This window comes from Psittacula echo (assembly GCF_963264785.1).
Source record: "Psittacula echo genome assembly, chromosome: 3".
Classification (NCBI taxonomy): Eukaryota; Metazoa; Chordata; class Aves; order Psittaciformes; family Psittacidae; genus Psittacula; species Psittacula echo.
The window spans coordinates 40,992,646-41,014,461 of record NC_137736.1 but is presented as its reverse complement, the minus strand read 5'-3'; the positions used below and the strand labels follow the sequence as shown (position 1 = coordinate 41,014,461).

At 39.7% G+C, this 21,816-nt stretch overlaps 1 protein-coding gene across 1 annotated transcript in view; it reads right to left on the bottom strand.

The window, feature by feature from the left end:
- The window catches only part of DMD (dystrophin), a gene marked incomplete at both ends in the record, with an annotated part of 1,114,107 nt that overhangs the window by 374,616 nt on the left and 717,675 nt on the right, over window positions 1-21,816 (bottom strand). The window contains one exon of the mRNA XM_080612996.1: window positions 14,394-14,558. Within this exon, the coding sequence (XP_080469122.1) occupies window positions 14,394-14,558 (165 nt within the window). The remainder of the gene's footprint in view (window positions 1-14,393; window positions 14,559-21,816) is intronic.

Below are 21,816 nucleotides of genomic sequence, written 5' to 3'. Positions count from 1 at the left end.
GAATATTAAATGATATTAGCCACAAATGGATTGTGAAGATGTAGCAAAATTTTCCCAGTGAGTAATCCTTGTGAATTGCTTAGTCTGTAACAGACTTTGCAGCCTTAAGGATGCAAATCAGGCAAATTTGAAAAGACAATGATAAAAAATGAAATGTCAGCCTTCTGCCCAACATTGAGTTCTACTTATACGAATGCTGGTTAGAGCTACATATTAATTACTTGGATGAACAGATAACACTATTTTGAAATTATCTACATTTGCTTTTTGGATGCATATTTAAATAAAATGTTGAAATACTTTGTGGGGTTTGAATTTGTTTTTCAGCAAATGCATTTTAGAATTTCCTTTAAAAAATTGCTTAAATTCAGTTCACATAATGAAACTCAGGACATATATTTTCAACTTAAAGTTCACTCAGGAGGAGACAGCCTCAGGGTTGTTTTAAAAATTCAGTATTCAAGCAGTTTGCATATGAGACTAAGAAAAGAAAGCTGGGATACACAATGTTTTCCTAATTATTTTCGTGCAGTATCAGATTATGACTTTTAGTACTTTCTCACTAAAGTGCTTTATATTACACTAAAGTTAATGTACAGGAATCAGAGTTAAAATGCACCATATTAAATTAGTTCTAAGATTACTTTGTTGGGTGTTTAAATACAGGAGTTTTACATATGCATCCACTTAAAATTATCTTAAAAAGAGCTAATTTGTATTTTCAGGTTACTGAAAATATATTTATATATAAATATATATATATTTATAGATATACAATATATATAATATATTTATATATATTTATAGATATATATTTATATATATATTTTTAAATATAATATATATATAGGCTGTAAATATATTTTCATTTTTAGGTTCCATCCAAAGCAGCCTTTCCAGCCCATTTTTCTCTCATGCACTTTGCTTGTACATCTATATGGGTGTCTGAACCGCTGCTCAAAGCCATATGTACTGCTGGTAATGATCTAGCACACTGCAGCTAGACATCTCACTATGTGCTTCAAAACCACACATTAATCACATAACTCCAAATACCTTAATGGTAGTCAAACAAGCAGAGCCCAGCAGTCACAACATATTAAATTATTGCTTTTGAAAAGATTCCAAATGCTCCTACCAATACTGTTTAGATTTGGTTATTCACCACATTTTTTTATATTTCAAGGACTACCACCAAGTGAATGCTTAGAAAAGAGACTGCTTATCTGTAATTTATGCATATAAAAAAAAAAAGGAAAAAAAAAGGAGTAAAAGAGGAAAATTCTTGTGATGAAATATATAGGCAGTAAAAAAAAAAATAATCTACAAATCCATATAAATTTTGTATTTGCTTTTTCTTATCTACATCTTTCTTTCTGACATCAGTTTGGCACTATTCAGGCTGTGTTAAAAGTGACACAATTTTGTAGATTACAAATTGCAATGAGTTACTAGTAATCTTTCAGTTAGTGGTATTTTCAATTATGAAAAAGGGTACTGAGTTAAATAATGATCTTTGTAAAGTATTTAAGTAAACTGATATTTCTATATGCAGTGCTAACCAATTGTTTATTTGGAGTCTGTTATGAATACAGCGTAAGTCATCATACAAGAAGCATAAACAATGTAAACCCTAACTGGTACTACTTTTATTTAACAGCAACAAAATCCATATTTAAAATTATCTTTTATTCCATGCTATAGATTTACTGCTAATTTGTAAAATTCTGATTTTATACTTTTTTTAAATTCTGCAAAAATGGCATATTAACTTCACTCAATTTTAGCAATGTTACCCGATTAAAAAAAAACAAAAACAAAAACAACACAACCCCAAACCAAAAACAAACCCACAAAAGTACCAAAATATTTAGTAAGTTCAGAAAGTTGCCTCTTGATTTTCTCACATTCTTTGTTTTTCTGGACTACCACTAGTCATGACTCAGAATCGAAGGACATACACTGTTGGTGAGATTTGAGTATTTTCCAGGGATTGTTTTATCCCCTAAAAAGTTACTGTTCAATTCATTCTGCAGCATTTCTCATCTTTGAAAATTTTGTCTTTGAAGTAGGGATTCACTAAATAAAATTCCACTGTCTCAGAAACCTAGACTGTTTCTTATGGATGAGCAATTACTTGAAAATGTCATTAACTCCAGATTCCTATTAGTAGAATCATAGAATAGTTAGGGTTGGAAAGGACCTTAAGATCATCTACTTCCAACCCCCCTGCCATGGGCAAGGACATCTCACACTAAACTATGCCACCCAAGGCCTCATCCAACCTGGCCTTGAACACCGCCAAGGATGGCACATTCTTGATGGCAACACATTCCAGCGCCTCACCACCCTCACAATAAGGAATTTCCTCGTTCTATCCAATCTAAACTTCCCCTGTCTAAGTTTAAAACTGTTACCCCTTGTCCTGTCACTACAGTCCCTAATGAAGAGTCCATCCCCTGCATCCTTGTAGGCCTCCTTCAGATACTGGAAGGCTGCTAGGAGGTCTCCACACAGTCTTCTCCAGGCTGAACAGACACAACTTTCTCAGCCTATCTTCAAAGGGGAGGTGCTCCAGTCCCCTGATCATCCTTGTGGACCTCCTCTGGACTTGTTCCAACAGTTCCATGTCCTTTTGATGTTAAGGACACCAGAAATGCACACAATACTCCAAGTGAGGTCTCATGAGAGCAGAGTAGGGGGACAGGATCACCTCCTTCCACCTGCTGGTCACACTCCTCTTGATGCAGCTCAGCATACAGTTGGCTTTCTGGGCTGCGAGTGCGCACTGGAGCTGGCTCATGTTCATTTTCTCATTGACCAACACCCCCAAGTCCTTCTCTGCAGGGCTGCTCTGAATCTCTTCTCTGCCCAACCTGTAGCTGTGCCTGGGATTGCTCCCACCCAGGTGGAGGACCTTGCACTTGGCATGGTTAAACTTCATCAGGTTGGCATCAGCCCACCTCACAAGCGTGTCAAGGTCCCTCTGGATGGCATCCCTTCCCTCCAGCGTATCAACTGAACCACACAGCTTGGTGTCATCGGCAAATTTTGCTCAATCCCACTGTCCATGTCACCCACAAAGATGTTGAACAAGACTGGTCCCAACACCGATCCCTGAGGGACACCACTTGTTACTGGTCTCCAGGTGGACATTGAGTCATTGACCACAACTGTTTGGGTGCAACCACCCAGCCAGTTCTTTTTCCACCCACTGGTCCATCTGCCAAATTGATGTCTCTCCAATTTAGAAACAAGGATGTTGTGTGGGACAGCGTGAAACTCTTTGCACAAGTCCAGGTAGATGACATCAACTGCTCTACCCCTGTCCATCAGTTCCGTCGCCCCATCATAGAAGGCCACTGAACTGGTCAGGCAGGATTTCCCCTTAGTGAAGCCGTGCTGGCTGTCACCAACCACCTCCTTGTTTTTCATGTGCCTTAGCATGCCTTCCAGGAGAATCTGCTCCAAGATTTTACCAGGCACAGAGGTGAGACTGACTGGTCTGTAGTTCCCTGAGTCATCCATTTTCCCCTTCTTGAACATGGGGGATATATTTATTTCCCTTTTCCCAGTCATCGGGAACTTCACCTGCCTGCCAGGATTTTTCAAATATGATGGCCAGTGGCTTAGCAACTTCATTCGCCAGTTCCTTCAGGACCCGTCGATGGATTTCATCAGGTCCCATGGACTTGTGCATGTTCAGGTTCTTAAGATGGTCTCCAACCAGATCCTCTCCTAGCTCCATGTTCTTCTGACACGATACTTCACTGAGGGGTTTAACACTATTCTACAGAACTGAGTCACTCATTTGTGTTTCGTGAGTGTTGCAGGGAAAACCTGCTCGGCCCAGACACTTTAAACCGAATTTTGCTCAAAACACTTGGTTGAGCTTTCAAGAACGTGCAATTAGGCAGCAGTCAGTGAAGTGTTGCATTCAAGTAGTAGTACAAGAGGTAAACCCCCAAACTAGACACGTGAATGTTAACAAACACAAGCAAATATCTAAACACCCTCTGCTACAAAGGTTACCCTGTGTAAGAAACGCAGAAGAGATTTCTTGAATTCTCCTTTCCAAGAAGAAGACCTCACCATAAGCAGTGGAGTAGCAAATGCCAATCGGTGTGTTGATAAGGAATGGTGAGGAAATGCTGTGTGCTCTCTGTGTTTCTGCAAAGTTCATGCAGATGGAACCCAAACCCCTTTCCTTTCACCTTTGGGATCGCCACAGTCAAATGACTGTCCGTGGCATAAAAGCCTTTACCGATACAGTCTGAACAAACAGATGTATTTACAGGGACAGCCCGCAGCGATGCCCAGTGTGTGGCCACCATTGGCAGGGACATCCCCCTGGGCCTCCTGGGCACAGGCACTGCCTCAGGGCCAGCACCCCAAAGGCTTTTCTCCAAGGGATGCTGGGTGAAGGGGCAGCAGCAGCAGGGCTGCGGTGGGCAGGGCTGCAGGGGCCCCGTCACCCCCGTGTCATAGTGCCAGCACCCGGCCACGCAGCATCACAATGCTCTGGGGCAGTATGAGGCCAGCGCCCTCCCCTGTCCCACTGCCAGAGTGACCGGCGCTGCCACCAGGACAGAGCTGGCAGCCTGAGGGCATCCGAGAGGAAGTCCTTGGGGCACCGGGGGAATTCCTGGAAGGGGGAAGGGGGTTGACGGGGGGAACCCTTGAAGCTGCATGAAGCTGCGAAAGGTTCTCTGCTGCCATCGTAGCTCCTGGAGGGGCCACGCTCAAAGCTCATCAGATGGATGGAAATCTAGCTTCAGTTGTTGGAAAGCTTGCCGTCCTCATCTGCTGGGCACCAGGGAAATAGGTGAGGGGGGAAATGAGGGAGGGAACCCGTGAAGCTGCGAAGCTGCAAGAGGTTCTCTGCTGCCGTTCCAGCTTGTGGAAGGGCCACGCTCAAAGCTCATCAGATGGATGGAAATCTAGCTTCAGTCGTTGGGGAGCTTGCCGTCCTCATCTGCTGGGCACCGGGGAATTGCTTGCGCGAGGGGTTGAGGCAGGGAACACTTGGAGCTGCACGAAGCTGCGGGAGGTTCTGTGCTGCACTTCCAGCTCCTGGAGGGGCCACGCTCGAAGCATCATCGAAGGGTCCTGCTTCAGTTGTCGAGGAGCTCGCCATCCTCCCCTCCCGGGGAGAGAGTGGCAGTAGCCAGAAGAAAAAGGATGCACAGGTGGCTCAGTGCCCTCCCCCAGTGCTCTGGAGCTCCCAGTGCCAAGCACAGGAAGGATTGGTGCTCCGAGGATTCATCAGGCCAATGGCATTTTGCTGTTGCTGGAAGGCCCTAAGACGGCTTGAGGTGGAAGCAGAAAAGGCAGTGCCAGTGTCCCCTTGTCCCCTTAGAGACGTAACCAGCGTGTGGACCGGGAGCAGGTCTTGCTCACATGCTCAGGGAGTAGCCGATCGCCAGCACTGGGGTCAGGAAGGAATTTTCCCCCGGGGCAGATTGGCACCGGTCCCCGGGGGTTTTTTGCCTTCCTCTGAGCACTGAGCATGACCACTTGTCAGGGCTCCTCTGGTCCATTCTGGCTGCGTTATCGCCTGGTGCTCGTGCTCCACGAAGGTGGCCCCTCGTGTCCTGCAGCTGGGGGGGGAAGGGCTTTTTTCCCCCCAGGCTGGACTAGCAAGCGTCCCTGGGGTTTTTTGCCTTCCTCCGCAGCCGAGCACAGCCCCTTCAGGGGGCTCCTTTGGCTCACGGTGTCCCAAAGGCAGCTGCTCGTGCTCCACGCAGGTGGCCCTCGTGCCCCACATCCGGGGGGAGGCAGCCTTCTGGACTCCCAGGCTGGCCCCAGCGTGGCCCCGGGACTTGCTGCTGTCCTCTGGAGTACTGAGCACCACCCCTTGTCAGGTCTTCCCTGGCCCTTTCTGCCTGGGTTCTTCTTGCACTGCCCTTGCACCACCACAGCACCGCTCCTGCCCCGGCTTTCCTTTCTCAGGCTGCTAGGGAGGGTTTTTCCAGCTAAACTGAAAGGCTTAAGCTAAACCGGACTCAAATTAACTAAGCTCAACTAAATCAAATCGCTTTATTTAGAAATAAATAAAACACAATTTCCACCTGTAACCATTCTGATTTGTGTCTTTGAAAGTGCTTTTGGTGATGAAATTCCCTTGGCATTTCAGGTAAATAAGGATCTCCTCATGGTACAACTCCTTGTGAGTGCAGGGAATGGAATGGAATAAAATGGAACGAAATAGAACAAAAGAGAATGGAATGGAACAGAACAGAATACAACAGAAAGCTATGCTGTGTTATGCATATAGAGTCATAGAAGAGTTAGGGTCGGAAAGGACCTTATGATCATCTAGTTGCAATCCCCCTGCCATGGGCAGGGACACCTCACACTAAACCATGCCACCCAAGGCTCCGTCCAACTCGGCCTTGAACACCACCAGGGATGGGGCATTCACAGCCTCCTTGGGCAACCCATCCTAGCGCCTCACCACCCTCACAGTAAAGAACTTCCTCCTTTGGTCCAATGTAAACTTCCCTTGTTCAAGTTTTAACCCGTTACCCCTTGTCCTGTCACTACAGTCCCTAGTGAAGAGTCCCTCCCCTGCATCCTTGTAGGCCCCCTTCAGATACTGGAAGGCTGCTAGGAGGTCTTCTCTTCTCCAGGCTGAACAGCCCCAACTTTCTCAGCCTGTCTTCATACAGGAGGTGCTCCAGTCCCCTGATCATCCTCGTGGACCTCCTCTGGACTTGTTCCAACAGTTCCATGTCCTTTTGATGTTGAGGACACCAGAAATGCACACAATACTCCAAGTGAGGTCTCACAAGAGCAGAGCAGAGGAGCAGGATCACCTCCTTCCACCTGCTGGTCACGCTCCTCTTGATGCAGCTCAGCATACAGTTGGCTTTCTGGGCTGCGAGTGCGCACTGGAGCCGGCTCATGTTCATTTTCTCATTGACCAACACCCCCAAGTCCTTCTCTGCAGGGCTGCTCTGAATCTCTTCTCTGCCCAACCTGTAGCTGTGCCTGGGATTGCTCCCACCCAGGTGGAGGACCTTGCACTTGGCATGGTTAAACTTCATCAGGTTGGCATCAGCCCACCTCACAAGCGTGTCGAGGTCCCTCTGGATGGCATCCCTTCCCTCCAGCGTATCAACCGAACCACACAGCTTGGTGTCATCGGCAAACTTGCTGAGGGCGCACTCAATCCCACTGTCCATGTCACCCACAAAGATGTTGAACAAGACTGGTCCCAACACCGATCCCTGAGGGACACCACTTGTTACTGGTCTCCAGGTGGACATTGAGTCATTGACCACAACTGTTTGGGTGCAACCACCCAGCCAGTTCTTTTTCCACCCACTGGTCCATCTGCCAAATTGATGTCTCTCCAATTTAGAAACAAGGATGTTGTGTGGGACAGCGTGAAACTCTTTGCACAAGTCCAGGTAGATGACATCAACTGATCTACCCCTGTCCATCAGTTCCGTAGCCCCATCATAGAAGGCCACTGAACTGGTCAGGCAGGATTTCCCCTTAATGAAGCCATGATGGCTGTCACCAACCACCTTGTTGTTTTTCATGTGCCTTCCAGGGGTATCCGCGCCAAGATTTTGCCAGGCACAGAGGTGAGACTGACTGGTCTGTAGTTCCCCGGGTCATCCATTTTCCCCTTCTTGAACATGGGGGATATATTTATTTCCCTTTTCCCTGTCATCGGGAACTTCACCTGACTGCCATGATTTTTCAAATATGATGGCCAGTGGCTTAGCAACTTCACCAGCTCCTTCAGAACCCACGGATCGATTTCATCAGGTCCCATGGACTTGTGCATGTTCAGGTTCTTAAGATGGTCTCGGACCAGATCCTCTCCTACAATAGGCCTAAGGTCTTCATTCTCACAGTACCTGGGTCTGCCTTCCAAGACTTGGGTGGTGCGGTCAGAGCATTTCTCAGTGAAGACTGAGGCAAAGAAGTCATTAAGAACCTCAGCCTTCTCCAAATCCAGGGTACCGAGTTCTCCTGATAGCTTCCGAAGAGGGCTCACGTTGCGCCTAGTCTGCCTTTTTTTCACAATGTACCTACAGAATCCCTTCCTTTTATCTTTCACATCCCTAGTCAAGTTTAATTCTAACTGCACCTTAGTAATAAGAGCTACCAAAAGTACTAGCTACTTCTTTTCTTGGTTAACTAACTTCTTAACTGGACTGCACCCCTGGAGAGGAGAGACAAAAAAAAGAATCAGCACGTTTTATTATGCCAACCAAGCATGACTGAAGAAATCCTAAAACTTTAAATTTTCAGAAGACTTAGAATGCTTGACTTTACAAAAATACCAACCCACAGATTTCAAACCCTAAATACCTAAGCAAATAAACCATAGTAACAGCTGAAAAATAGAAGCAACGCAAACCATATTAGCCTTAGCCTCTTTGTAAGCTTTTCTTATCTGTACCTTTCTAGACAGTACACTTCCCATTCTTTACATATTTGGGTTTTAAAAATTATTTTAGCCAATGATTTCTATAATAATAAAGTGTCCTCATGATGTGTGTATGCACGCTTGTACATAATGGATCTAAGTTTCTTTTTTTGAGTGTAAAAAAACCCCACCTTTACCTCTCACCTAAAGTGTTTTTTAAAGCCTTAGCACTCCACAAATGTTACATGGACTACATTTTAAAAGTGCAATCTGACTGTAACAGATTGCAGAATGTAATTTTAGCTTAGTCACAGTTGCAGTAGGTTGTGATAGGAAAGCTTTTTCTTCTGGTCTGTCTTATCCAGTCATTTTGATTTTTATGCATTTAAGAAAGACCTATTATTCTAGTTCTGTTAAACTGAAACCTGACTTCTGAATCTAATAGTTCTTTGATGCCTTCTGGAGTTCTTCCTATAAGTCAAAATTCTGGAATATTTAATAAAAATTCTCAGTGACTTGGGGTCCTATCATACATTAAATTGTGAATAAACAGGACTATGAGGAAATAAATACTTAGACAAAAATAAAATTGAAAGAAACCAAGAGAAAAGAATTGGTTAGATTTTCTGAAGGTATTTCCTTAAGCTGCTAACTAGTGAAGCATCATTTGTTACTCCCCTCCTCCCCACTCCAAGATTCCACTTATTCTTTTCCTTGCAGGTAAAGTAAACAAATCTCAGTCAGTAGGAGGAAATAAAGGTCACTACTTGCACAAATTCCTTTAGCCATGATTCTGAAGCTCCACAGATTGTTGATCCTGTAGGCAAAGCTGTTTCAAAGTGTAAAGTATAGGTCTATATCCACATGTTCAGAATAATGTATCCCTAGAAGGTTTAAGTGTATTAAATTTGGATGGCTGGATCAGACTAAATACATTTCAAAGTCCTCATGTATGTGCTTAAATATTCCATTAAGGAGACAATGCAGAAGCGACTATACCTTCCATCATAGCAACATTTGCCACCTACTTAGACTCTGATTAGCTGACTTAACCAAAATAAGCTTGTGTTTAAAGATAACTGTATTATTATCAAGACCACAAAAAATAATTGTTTTGACCAGAACAATAGTTGCTTTTTGAACTAATACTGATTAGGTACTCTATATTTCCTTTCTTCTCTGAATTAGAACAAAGGTACTGGTGGTTAACAAAAAAGAGTTGAGGAGAAAACTTGATTACTGTCTATTAATGCAGTATTGGAGCTCTGTCTAGTTTGCCAAACAAAGCAGACAGAAAGATGAAGCTAAACAAATTCAGCCAAGGGAAAATCTGCAGGTTTTTAACTCAACTGCTGGAATAATTTACTGCAAGATGCAGATGACTGGCTATACCTGGAAATTAAAACCAGTCTTGGTTTGGTTTGTTTTGCTTGTTGAGAAAGGTGTGCTGCAATTCAAGCAGGAAAACTGAAAGGATTACTTTATGGAGCAAGTCTGCCTGGATGATCAGAGCAGTATCTTCTGACCTTATATCAAACCAACTATACTAATTCTATGCACATCTCAGATGACAAATAGTTGTCTGTTCAAAGTCAGCTGCAGGGTTGCCATATGTCATGAGACAAATGTAGCTGTTTCTGTATAACAGGTTTTTCATATAGAATTTTAATATTGAAACAGTATATGAGGTCTTTTAGGGGGTCTTGTCTATATTAATATTTTTGACAAAAAGAATACCTCACAGAATGTTTGTTAATGATGTGTAGGTTAAAGAGGAAAGCAGAGACCATTCCATTAGAGGTTTGTGCATGTCCACACCTTCGTAACTGCTGCACAGCTTGCTCTGCTGTTAAGTCCAGTATCTCCTTGTTGGATGAATGTCTCCTCTCCCCATATCTTTCTAGCACAAAGACCTGCCAAAGTACCTTGGGAATGTATCTCAAAATACTATGAGACTGCCGGAGTCTTAAAAGAAGCAAGGCTATCCTCAGAGAGTCCAACAAGCAAGGCAGAAGTAGAGCTAGCGCTGTTTGGATTGGGATCCAGACAGATCTGAAAAGGCTAAATAAAACTTCCTTACAGCAAAACTCACTCATTGAGAGACAATATCTCATATCATCCATGTTATCCTGCAAGACCCTAGCTTTGCACTGAAAAGATATAGTTGCATAAACAGTTGAAAAGCAGTTATCACTTCCTAGGATGCAGTTTTATTTCTGTGACTGAGGACTGTGGCAATACAGCCAGCAAAACCATTACATGAGAATGCTCAGGAGTTACAGAACACACATCTTCAGGTTTGGATTTTTATTGAAAATGAAAGAATAAACTGATAAGAAAAATAAAAGTAATTCAACATAATCTGAAAGCAAGACCAGGAAAATGGGCTTCATATCACTAGTACTGACAGAATTACTGTTAAAGGTACCAGCACATAAAATCCAAGCACATAGTAAGAGCTGAATTCCAACATGTCCACTCTGAAGGTACCTTCTGACTTTGGTATATCCAATGGCTATAACAACAATAACCTAGACAACAGTGCTGGCAGAAGCTGAACTGTAAATATTGTTACATATTTAAATCTTTTTCTATGTTATAATGTAGACAATAAAGTATTTTCTTCACACCATTTTGCAAAACTGGAAATTGATGATGATTTCATCTAAGTTTGTGAAGTATGAGTACTAAATCATGCAAAATAGCTAGGAAAATCAGAATAACTCCAGGTCAAAGAGTGAACGCACAAAGAAGTCATACTGTTAGTTTGGAAAACTAGAAAAGACCATAGAGTTGTAAAAGGCACAACATGAAATATAGTCTAATGCATGAGAAGCTACGCTGAAGGTACATGCCACCTCGAAAGTGTTCCAGTGTTCACAAGTAGCAGTAGAGTCAAGAAATTCTTATAGACATAGATTTTGTGCCTTTCCCATACATATACATAAGGAAGGAGAAGTCTGTATTATGTTATTACTGAGAAGGGAGATTACGTCAATGTTGTAAAAAAAATATTCAGCACTTAAAAAGAACTAAGATCTATCCCTAATACTTTAAATTGTGAGCTTTTAAAATATGCATTCATTTATTTGGACATGGTTTTTTATTAAAAAAAACAAACAAACAACTTTGTTTATAGAAGAAAACTGTAATTAAGGATTAACAACATGAGTAAAGCAAATACCGCTACAGATGTCTTTTAAATCCCGAGAATAAGGAATCCTTTCTTTATTCTTTATTGAGAAATGACTGAGTTATTAAAGCCTACTTAGGATTTTAGAAAACACCACTGAAAATTACAGTGCCTAACTGAAGGCCTGGGTTCTAATTGTGGCACTGCAGTCTCTAAATTATGGTCATGAAAATTATGAAGACAAATTACATTGGTATAAATGTATTAGGGTTTCCATGCTGTAATTCTTTAAAGTAAGTATAGAGCTATGATAGGAAATTTGGGTGAAAGAAACCAGAAGTTTTGGTTCAGCACAGAATGTACTTTACAGTAAATGCTGCTACAACATATTTCTTGGGACTAAACAAACAGTTTTGTTTCAAAATTTTATAATGTTTACATTTTTCTTAACAGTTTTGCTGCTTTTTAAAACTGAAATATGTATATTCTTTAGAAGTTAAGATGTTGCCCAAAGCCTCAAATGACGCAAAGCATTCCAGAGATCATAAGACTACTAACTGCCTCAGCATATTCTTTGGTTACGACAAGGTCCGACTCTACAAGAGGGAACAAGGAACATGCTGGATTTCTCCCATCTCTTTGTGTTTGTATTTTTTCATCTCCTGTTTCCTAATTGCTTACAGTGAACTAGAAAGGAGCAAAAGATTTTGTTTAATACAACCCTTCCATAGCTAATCATGAAGGTGCCCTTACTGTTTTTCAAAGTAGCATTAGCTATACGGAATAGTAGTATGAAAATATTAAAATACACAAACATAATCTTGTCAACAATGATTTGAGAGCACATGTATTCACATGCTTGACCCAGTGTAGGACGGCATGTTAGCATGGGTCTGAAATATGCATTTGAAGTTGAGCATACAATTAAATATTGTCATGAATAGGCTGGTTTCCTGAATTACATCTACTAATTTTTGCTGTTTGTTTTTTCATGATTAACAGTCTCAAAACTCTTAGTATGCTTACTCTTAACTGTAAAAAAAAAAAGTTATAAGAATCCCATTTGCCTTCAGATATATTCAATATAGAGTCTTTCATGCACAAAATTCTCTCCTTGAAGATAATTACAGTCTTGGTAAACCACTGGGAGACAACATTTTAAGATATTAAACCTGTCTTTTAAAGGCAATCCAGATAGCCAACATATAGGTAAAAGCTAACATGATTCATATGCTTACAGCCCTCACAATAGTATAAACAATTACCTATTTCATCTACAATCAAAAATGGTCAAGATTTAAATCTAAGTGATCTACATTTATCCATGACAGAAATATGGTAGGGTCTTTCAAAGAAAGAAAGTTTATTTGCCTTTTTTTTGAGCTCTTAATTATTCCCCCACCTCTCCAGACAGAAATAATTTTTTTCCCACCCCTTCAGGACTACAGATTTTTTTTTTAATACATATTTTTACTACTCTTTCAGCAGTGTTTCAGAAATGTTCCTGTCACACCACCATAATAGGATTGAAAGAGTCAAGCAGAACATTTCTTTCACAAGCAGTATGAAAAGCAATACTTCTATGATTTTTAGTAATTTAACCCTGCTTTTATTTAGTACAAACTTTAATGGTGTAATCATTCTAGAATGAAAGAAACATAAAAGAAAAAAAAAGTATGAATCATCTAAAAATCTTTGTTAAAGTACAGGAAATAAGGATAGATCATTTTCTTGAAAGCAAAACTCCATCACTCATTTAGTATATATACAGACATTTGAAAAGAGCTATACTAATTTTATCTTTTAAAAAGGGAATGAATGTCATTGCTGAACTCATTCTGTCAATTATAGGACTGCAACAGGACTTGAGATTCACTGTTTTATATAATATGATTGTTTGAAATAAAAAGTTTTTTGGCATTAAAAGAGTTCCTGAAAAGAAACTAAGTTAAAGTGAATTTAATAAACATGCTCAGCAAAACTATACATCTTCAGAAGCAGGTATTATTCCATTTTATGCATAGCAAGAAAAGTTATAAATATTTACATTTTTTCCTTTTTTCGCTGAATATTGCACCATCAAAATCAATATAAAACTCAGTGTCTTCTGTTTAATCTTTATCTAGGTAAACAAGACATTCAGCTACTATAAACCAAAGAAATTTCATGGATTTCAGCAAGCTATTGCATTTTAAATATTTTTCCAGTTTATAAGAAGATAAGCACATATATCCATAGTCAAAATGCAAGGTCAAAAAAGTCTAGATATACACCTGGCAGGTCAGTTGATTTTAATCAGTATTTTTCATCCTTAATTTCTTTTACCTCATCAAACCCATATATAGGCATGGGTTTTTATATCTAAATACATATCAAGGATCAGAATACAAATATTTTGTTCCAGTTACCAGACAATCAGCTATACTGATTACTGGAATATTACATGTGCAGTTAGATATCTTTCCTTGCAATAGGAGAATCATGATATGGCCCTAACTATTCAGATTTTTATGTACTCATATTACCTTATGTGAAATAGCCTAAACGGTCTAACACTGGTATCCTGAATTTTAGTACACATTGTATGTGTCAACTCCTTAGGCTATGGTTTCATGTACATGATATAGCAAAAATAATACATTATATTTCACTTTGGAACCATTGGTTCTAAACTGCCCTAGCACTAAAAACCATGTAATGGAAAAGAATAAAAAATTTCCTTAATTCATAAGACTTTGAACTTCTGGGCACTATTGCTAACTTAACGTCTCAAATCTATATTGTTAATACAAACTATAGAGCTGATGATGCAGCTGGCTTTTTGACCATTAAATATTCTGATGCTTTTTTTTCAAATGGAAGAAAATTTACCTTTATATCAAAAGCTCCTGGCTGACCCACTTTGTTATAAAGCTCCAACTGGTTCTTGACAGGCGTTACCCACAATATCACCCGATTTATTTGTTGATCAAGTTCGATGAAATCCTTTAGCAGAATCTCTATTTCTTTTTGTTTCTCTGGGAGATCTTTGGACACCTGAAAAAAAGTACCAGAAGCCTTTTTTTTTTTTTTTTAGTGAAAAAATGTAACAAATCGATTTAACACTACACACGTATACACTTACAAAATATGTTAAAACACAACATTTATAAACTGGTAGGAAGAAGAGCCAGAAAGAGTAGACCACCAATCAAATTATTATGATAGGTATCTTTCAAGTCAGTCAAAACACACTCTTAAAAGACAACAAAAAAAATTTCCCCAAAACTCACAAACAAAAATAAACAAACCAACGCCCCCACCACAAAAACAGCACACACACAAGAAACCAAACCCAAAATAAAACAAAAAGAAAACCCCTAATCCCATCATCAGGCTTCTCATTTTTGGGAGTAAAAAATTTATCTCAGTATATGAAACTGTTCTAAAGGTCAATTTTTAATCAGGAAAACCAATAGTGAAAATATTAATTGATCATTTGAATGATATCTAACCTTTCCTGACCTCATGAGTCTAGAAATTTATAAGCATGTGTTTAGTTACAAGGTCTTTAGAGATGCCAGTTGAGTCCAAATATACATAAGCATATGCATACCATGAAGAAAAATAACAAAGAAATATGTCATCGATTGGGCCACTTGTTCTCTGATTTGCATTCAAAGCAGTCAGATTTTTAACTAAGCACATTCTTCTGTGCCAACAATACTAGAAATTAAGAATCAGCCAATGGCATATTTCAAATCCAACAGCACTGAAGCACTTGGAGTAAAAATAGGAACAGGTTGGAAATAAATAAGCCAACACAAAGCTCCATGCTGTCCTTCCCAGATTGTTTTCTATAGCTAGAAAGGTGAGGTGTCACTATACCACACAACGGGCAACATTGCAGACATATACCAGGGGAGAAACCATCTGTACTTCAAAAAGAAAATAAAATTCACAACAGCAAACATAGGGCCTGGGCAGAGACTAGAAACACTGGCAGTTAATTATTAAAATCAGCCAAAAAGTATGGTTAGTTTTCCATACCAAGAAGAATGAGGTTTCCCAATGTTTATGTTTTTAAGCATATTTTTACTAAAGAAACATTCTTAAAAGTATCAAAGTTGAGGTTTGGTACACAATAAAATATAAATTCATAGAATCGTAGAATCATAGAATAGTTAGGGTTGGAAAGGACCTTGAGATCATCTAGTTCCAACCCCCCTGCCATGGGCAGGGACACCCCACACTAAACCATGTCACCCAAGGCCTCATCCAACCTGGCCTTGAACACCACCAAGGATGGAGCATTCACAACCTCCCTGGGCAACCCATTCCAGTGCCTCACCACCCTCTCAGTAAAGAATTTCTTCCTTATATCCAATCTAAACTTCCCCTGTTTAAGTTTGAACCCGTTACCCCTTGTCCTGTCACTACAGTCCCTGACGAATAGTCCATCCCCAGCATCCTTGTAGGCCCCCTTCAGATACTGGAAGGCTGCTAGGAGGTCTCCACGCAGCCTTCTCTTCTCCAGGCTGAACAGCCCCAACTTTCTCAGCCTGTCTTCAAACAGGAGGTGCTCCAGTCCCCTGATCATCCTCATGGCCCTCCTCTGGACTTGTTCCAACAGTTCCATGTCCTTTTGATGTTGAGGACACCAGAAATGCACACAATACTCCAAGTGAGGTCTCACAAGAGCAGAGCAGAGGAGCAGGATCACCTCCTTCCACCTGCTGGTCACGCTCCTCTTGATGCAGTCCAGGATACAGTTGGCTTTCTGGGCTGCGAGCACACACTGCTGGCTCATGTTCATTTTCTCATTGACCAACACCCCCAAGTCCTTCTCTGCAGGGCTGCTCTGAATCTCTTCTCTGCCCAACCTGTAGCTGTGCCTGGGATTGCTCCCACCCAGGTGGAGGACCTTGCACTTGGCATGGTTAAACTTCATCAGGTTGGCATCAGCCCACCTCACAAGCGTGTCAAGGTCCCTCTGGATGGCATTCCTTCCCTCCGGCATATCAACCGAACCACACAGCTTGGTGTCATCGGCAAACTTGCTGAGGGCGCACTCAATCCCACTGTCCATGTCACCAACAAAGATGTTGAACAAGACCGGTCCCAACACCGACCCCTGAGGGACACCACTCCCTATAAATTGCCTGTAAACAGCACTAATGGAAGCACTGCTGATATATTGCTCGGCTACAAAAGCGTTACTGCTGTGTAGTAACTTCTAATTCAACAGATGAGAGAATGAGACAAACACAACTGTCTCATGAAATGTATATTTCTTTACATATTTGGTTCAAAAATACTGATTTTTTTTGCTTCTAAAACATACCTCTGCATATACTTTGAATATGATTTATTAGACAATACTTGAGTGATATCTGTAATTCAAGAAGTTGATTTGCCATGTATTAAATTATCTCCATTGTTCACTATAGCCATCCATAATATCCCATTTAATAAAAACTGACCCATGAGTCAAATTACTTTTTCTATCTTCCTAACCTTGTTATATAGCATAAAAACTCCACTTTTCCAGAATGGCACCAGACATATATATATATAAAAAGAACAAAACCAAAGAGAACAATTAAAAATGCATCCATTTCCCTTATGTGTTAACTCAATATCTATGCAGACCTTGGCCTAATTTCATAGAAGATTAGTTTCATCTTTCTTGCAACTTTTGAATGTTAATCTCCAGTGTTTAGTAGCTTTAATATTAATGTAAACATGTTCCACAGAAATACTATTGAAAGTAAATAAGTAGTCATAGGCAAATAAAAATCTAAGCTGACTTCTGAAGACCTGAAATTTAAATTAACCTGCTGCCAAATAACACAACTCAAGCATATTGGGTCTATTGCAAGACAGAGCAAGAAAAATTTTGTAAGAGTTTGTGCACTGAGGGGAAATACTCAATTATATACTAAGGTATATATGGAAAGGCAGATGAAATATTAGTTTTGGTGACAGACTGTAACTCAACCTACTGCTTTTAAAAATAATTACACAAGAAAAAAAGCAAAATAAGAGGCAAATAATAAGTAAATGAAGCCTCTTCTTCAAGTTAGGTCCTGCTTTAAAATTATAACACAAACACAGGATTAGAATATTGTTAGTATAAAAATAAAAAAGAAATCTAGGTCAATATGAATCAGTTCATTATATACAGAAATTTAATGTCGTCTACTTTTACCACAGAGATGAAAGGAAATAAAAGACTTCCCCAAAACTTAAGTTAAGGCTACAGATAAGCATTTAACAAGGCAGAAACATAAAACACATGTAACAGGTTACATGCCAGTATGTGAGAATCAGATTCTTAGATTCCGGGTCTCAGGTCTCAGCGATTTTGTTTGCTCTCCCTTTTTCCCTTTATTTTATTTTTTTTTTTTTGTTTGGTTTGGTTTGTTTGGTTGTTTTTTGTTTTGTTTTGTTTTTTTTTGGGGGGGGGTGTTCTTTTGGTGTTGATTTGGTTTTTTTAAGCTCCCACCCCAATCTGATTACTTTGGTGAAAAATGATACATATGCCCAGATTAGCAGTACAGGTCTCTTTGATCATTTCACATGCTCCAGTTTTCCACTGCTATTTCTGACTTCAGTTTCAGATAGTTATTTTTCAGTCTTTACACATAGTTGTGTGCATGCGTTATGGGATGAATTAGAGTTGAGCAGATAGAAAGGAATACTGATTCTTATTAGAAGTATAAAAGGAGGAAGAAGTTGTATAAAGTATGCCACCTGATGTAAGATCACTCTCTGTGTCCCTGTTCTGTTAAATTCCTTACTAAATGTAAAACTAGCAGCAGTTTATGCTTTTTTCCATTTCTGCAAAAATATGAGGAAAAAAGGAGACAGGTGACTGCACTGCAAGCAGCCCATAGCATAGTTGGACTGAAAGTAGGTTTTTATGTTGTCCAAGCCAGAACTTGGATAGCAAAGAAATAACTAGTCACAACAACAATTAAATGCCCCTTCAATCCAGACTTGACTTACTGATAAATCGTAACTGACACTTCCGCAACACTAGTAAGAAGAGTGCATAAAACAACAATGCTTACAGCACTGTTCAGAAAGTTTTATCTACTTAAAATCACCATACCTAGAGCATCTACAAAAGAATGATTTAAAATGGAAGGGGGATAAGTTAATTTTTATGCATCATTTCTTCATGAAAAACAATCAGTGTAAGAATGAGTTTCATATAAGTTTGGTTTACCATGCCATTTAGTTAACTAACAGAACCATTTTCATTAACAAACTCAATATTGACTTTAAAACAACGAATACTTTTAAGCCATAGTGTCTCTGAAAAACTTAGAGACTGTATTATTTGAGGGAGATGAAAGCAGGCTACTAAAAATATGTATAAAAGTTTTGTATTTGCTGTGTAGCTCATGTTTCATGTTCTGTTACAAGCCCCCCAGTACCTGACCTTGGCACATGTTTTTTGGCTGCATTTTTTTTTTTTCTACTTCTTAACAATGTATTTGTAATGTTCTCAAGTTTCACTTCTATTATGAAAAAAAAAAATCTTTATTTATTTCTTTTCCCCATTGATACAGAAGAATAGAGCGTTCCACAAAACTAAAGCACTGAACAATTTTCTGCTTCATCTGGCTGCATAACTTTTTAAAAAGTAAATATTTTCCCCACTCCAATGCTTAGGTTTTTTGGGGTTTTTTTTGTATGGAAATATGATTGTATATATCACAGTCTTTTGAATATCTGTATGCTTTTTATATTTAATATTTATTACTAATTGTCATTCTGCTTTCTACTATCTCAGCAATTCTCCTTTGTCAAGGGCACTTCTGAGCACAAGACCCTCCACCTAAAGGGTGTATTTGTCTCTGCTAAACAATGTAGTCCATGATTGTCTTTTATTTATTTTGGTTTTTTACTCAGTTCCAGAAATCCAAAAGCAGCCACAAAGGGTTTACAGTATAATTCCTTCAATGACTCTTAATGAAGGATATTCTGTCAGGAAAATGTTTTCTAAATGAAAGTATAATGCCCAAATTGTTCTTTCCCTGGTTTACAGTAGATAATACCATATCTATCCCTCAGGCTACCTACAGTCTGTGAGGCAAGCAAACTCCAGCATGCACCCTGCAGTGTTCATAGTCTACCTGGACATCTATCTTGGGCCTGTCAGTCAAAGCTTTTTTCCTCATGGAAAGCACAGACTGACATACAATGTTGCGAGGATAAGAGAAAATTGTAAGCCATTGTGCTGTTCAGCACAAATGTGGGCATGCTGTTGCAGAGTTTCAGGGAAACATGACCTTACTTTACAGGGTATGATAAAACCTGCCTGACGTAGTTAAGAACAATCTCTTTTGCATTTTGGCAAACCCCTGTAGTCCTATCTCTACTTTTGGTCTTTCCATGTGGCAGAGTTCTTCCTGCCTGCTGCTTTGTCTCACCATCCTTTTCTGCAGCCCTCCTTGTCTTCTCTTAAGATCACACATTATATGATTGTTTTACTTTCAAAATCATGTCCAGTACTGAAAGCATAAGCAGCTCACAGTGGCAATCAGTCAATAACTAAACTAAACACATCAATAATTTCTTCCATGCTGCTGCCTACATCTGAGGGAAGCTTCCCAGAAGCATTCACAAAACTGCCATGGAGTTTCTAAAAACTATCATCTGCCAGAATGCCTGACAACGAAATCAAAGCCAAAAGGCATTGCAATGAAACAAATGACAAATATTTATACAACATATAGTACCTTAAAATGCAAGCTATAAACTTAATCATTAGTGGTTTTGCTCACAGAGTTCTCTATAGGAATTAAAAAATAACAGCAACAACCACCACCAAAAACAAGCAAACAAACAAACCCTCAACATTTTGTTTTGTAAAGAAAATGGATATAAGATTTTAACACAGCCATAAAATCAGTATCAAACAGCAATTTCTGGTTATAAGCTACATAGAACAGTAAGTTAGATAATGAGTGTATAGATAAACTGTATTATTTCCACAATAAATAAACAGGGATTTATTTTGCATTTCTTTTGCACAGTGTAGATAAATTACAGTGGGTTGGTATTTTATTGACAGCTGAATACTTGTAGCATTTCCTAGCAACAAAGCACATATTCTGTTAATAATTACAGAAAAAAAATAATGATGGTATTCATATTGTAGTGAGTGATCTTGACTTCCAAGTATGTAGTGAACAGAGTAGTAATGTGAACTTATGAACACATATTTCAAGTCTTTATGATTAATACAAAAAGAAATAGAAATGTTTTCTTCCAGTGTATCATAGGATCACAGAATCGTTAGAGTTGGAAGGGACCTCTGGGGATCATCTAATTCAACCACCCCTGCCAAGGGAGGGCCATCTGCAGCAGGTTACACAGGAGCGCATCCAGGTAGGTTTTGAATGACCCCATAGAGGGATACTCCACAATCCCCCTGGGCAGCCTGTTCCAGTGCTCTGCCACACTCAGCGTAAAGAAGTTCTTCCTCATGTTGAGGTGAAACATCCTGTTGCGGGCATCATTGAAAAGAGTCTGGTGCCATCCTCTTGGCACCCGCCTTTGAGATATTTATATGCATTAAGGAGATCCCCTTTCAGTCTTCTCTAGACTAAAAAGGCCCAGCTCACACAATCTCTCCTCAGAAGTGAGGTGCTCCAGACACCTAACCATCTTTGTGGCCCTCTGTCAGACCCTCTCCAGTAGCTCCTTGCCTTTCTTGTCGATTATTATTAACTTATTTGTGATGTCATCAATACAGTCTAGTTCATCCTTACTTTTTAAGCAGGCACAAAATACCTTTGAATTTGCTATAAATTAACCACACTAGCTTTACTGTAGGTATTTAGTTGGGATTGGACATAGAAGTCTTGCTACTTACAACTACAAATAGACATATTAATTCAAAAAGAACATCAGAAAAATATTATAGGCTAGAGCAAATGCTAAGGGATCCTAAAGGAAATAGCTGAGAAGATCAGCTCAGCTTCAACAGTCTCCTGGCTCAATAGGACATACTTCTGAAGCAGGAATGGTGTCTATCGTACTGATCAGTTTTAAGGAGTGAAGTGAATCAGCACTGACTCAAGTGATCTGACCTCAGCCTCAGCTAAGGTCAGAAATAATCCATTCCAGACCACGTTCACGTCTACTTACAAAAATAACCACCATACAGTTGTCTGATGTTTTAAGGCTGTAACTAATGAATTAAAAATGAGTTAGATGGTATAGAAGTGATGAGTGATAAAACAACAGGCAAACTAACTTATAGGGAGAAAAAGAGAGATATCTAGTATCCTAGTCA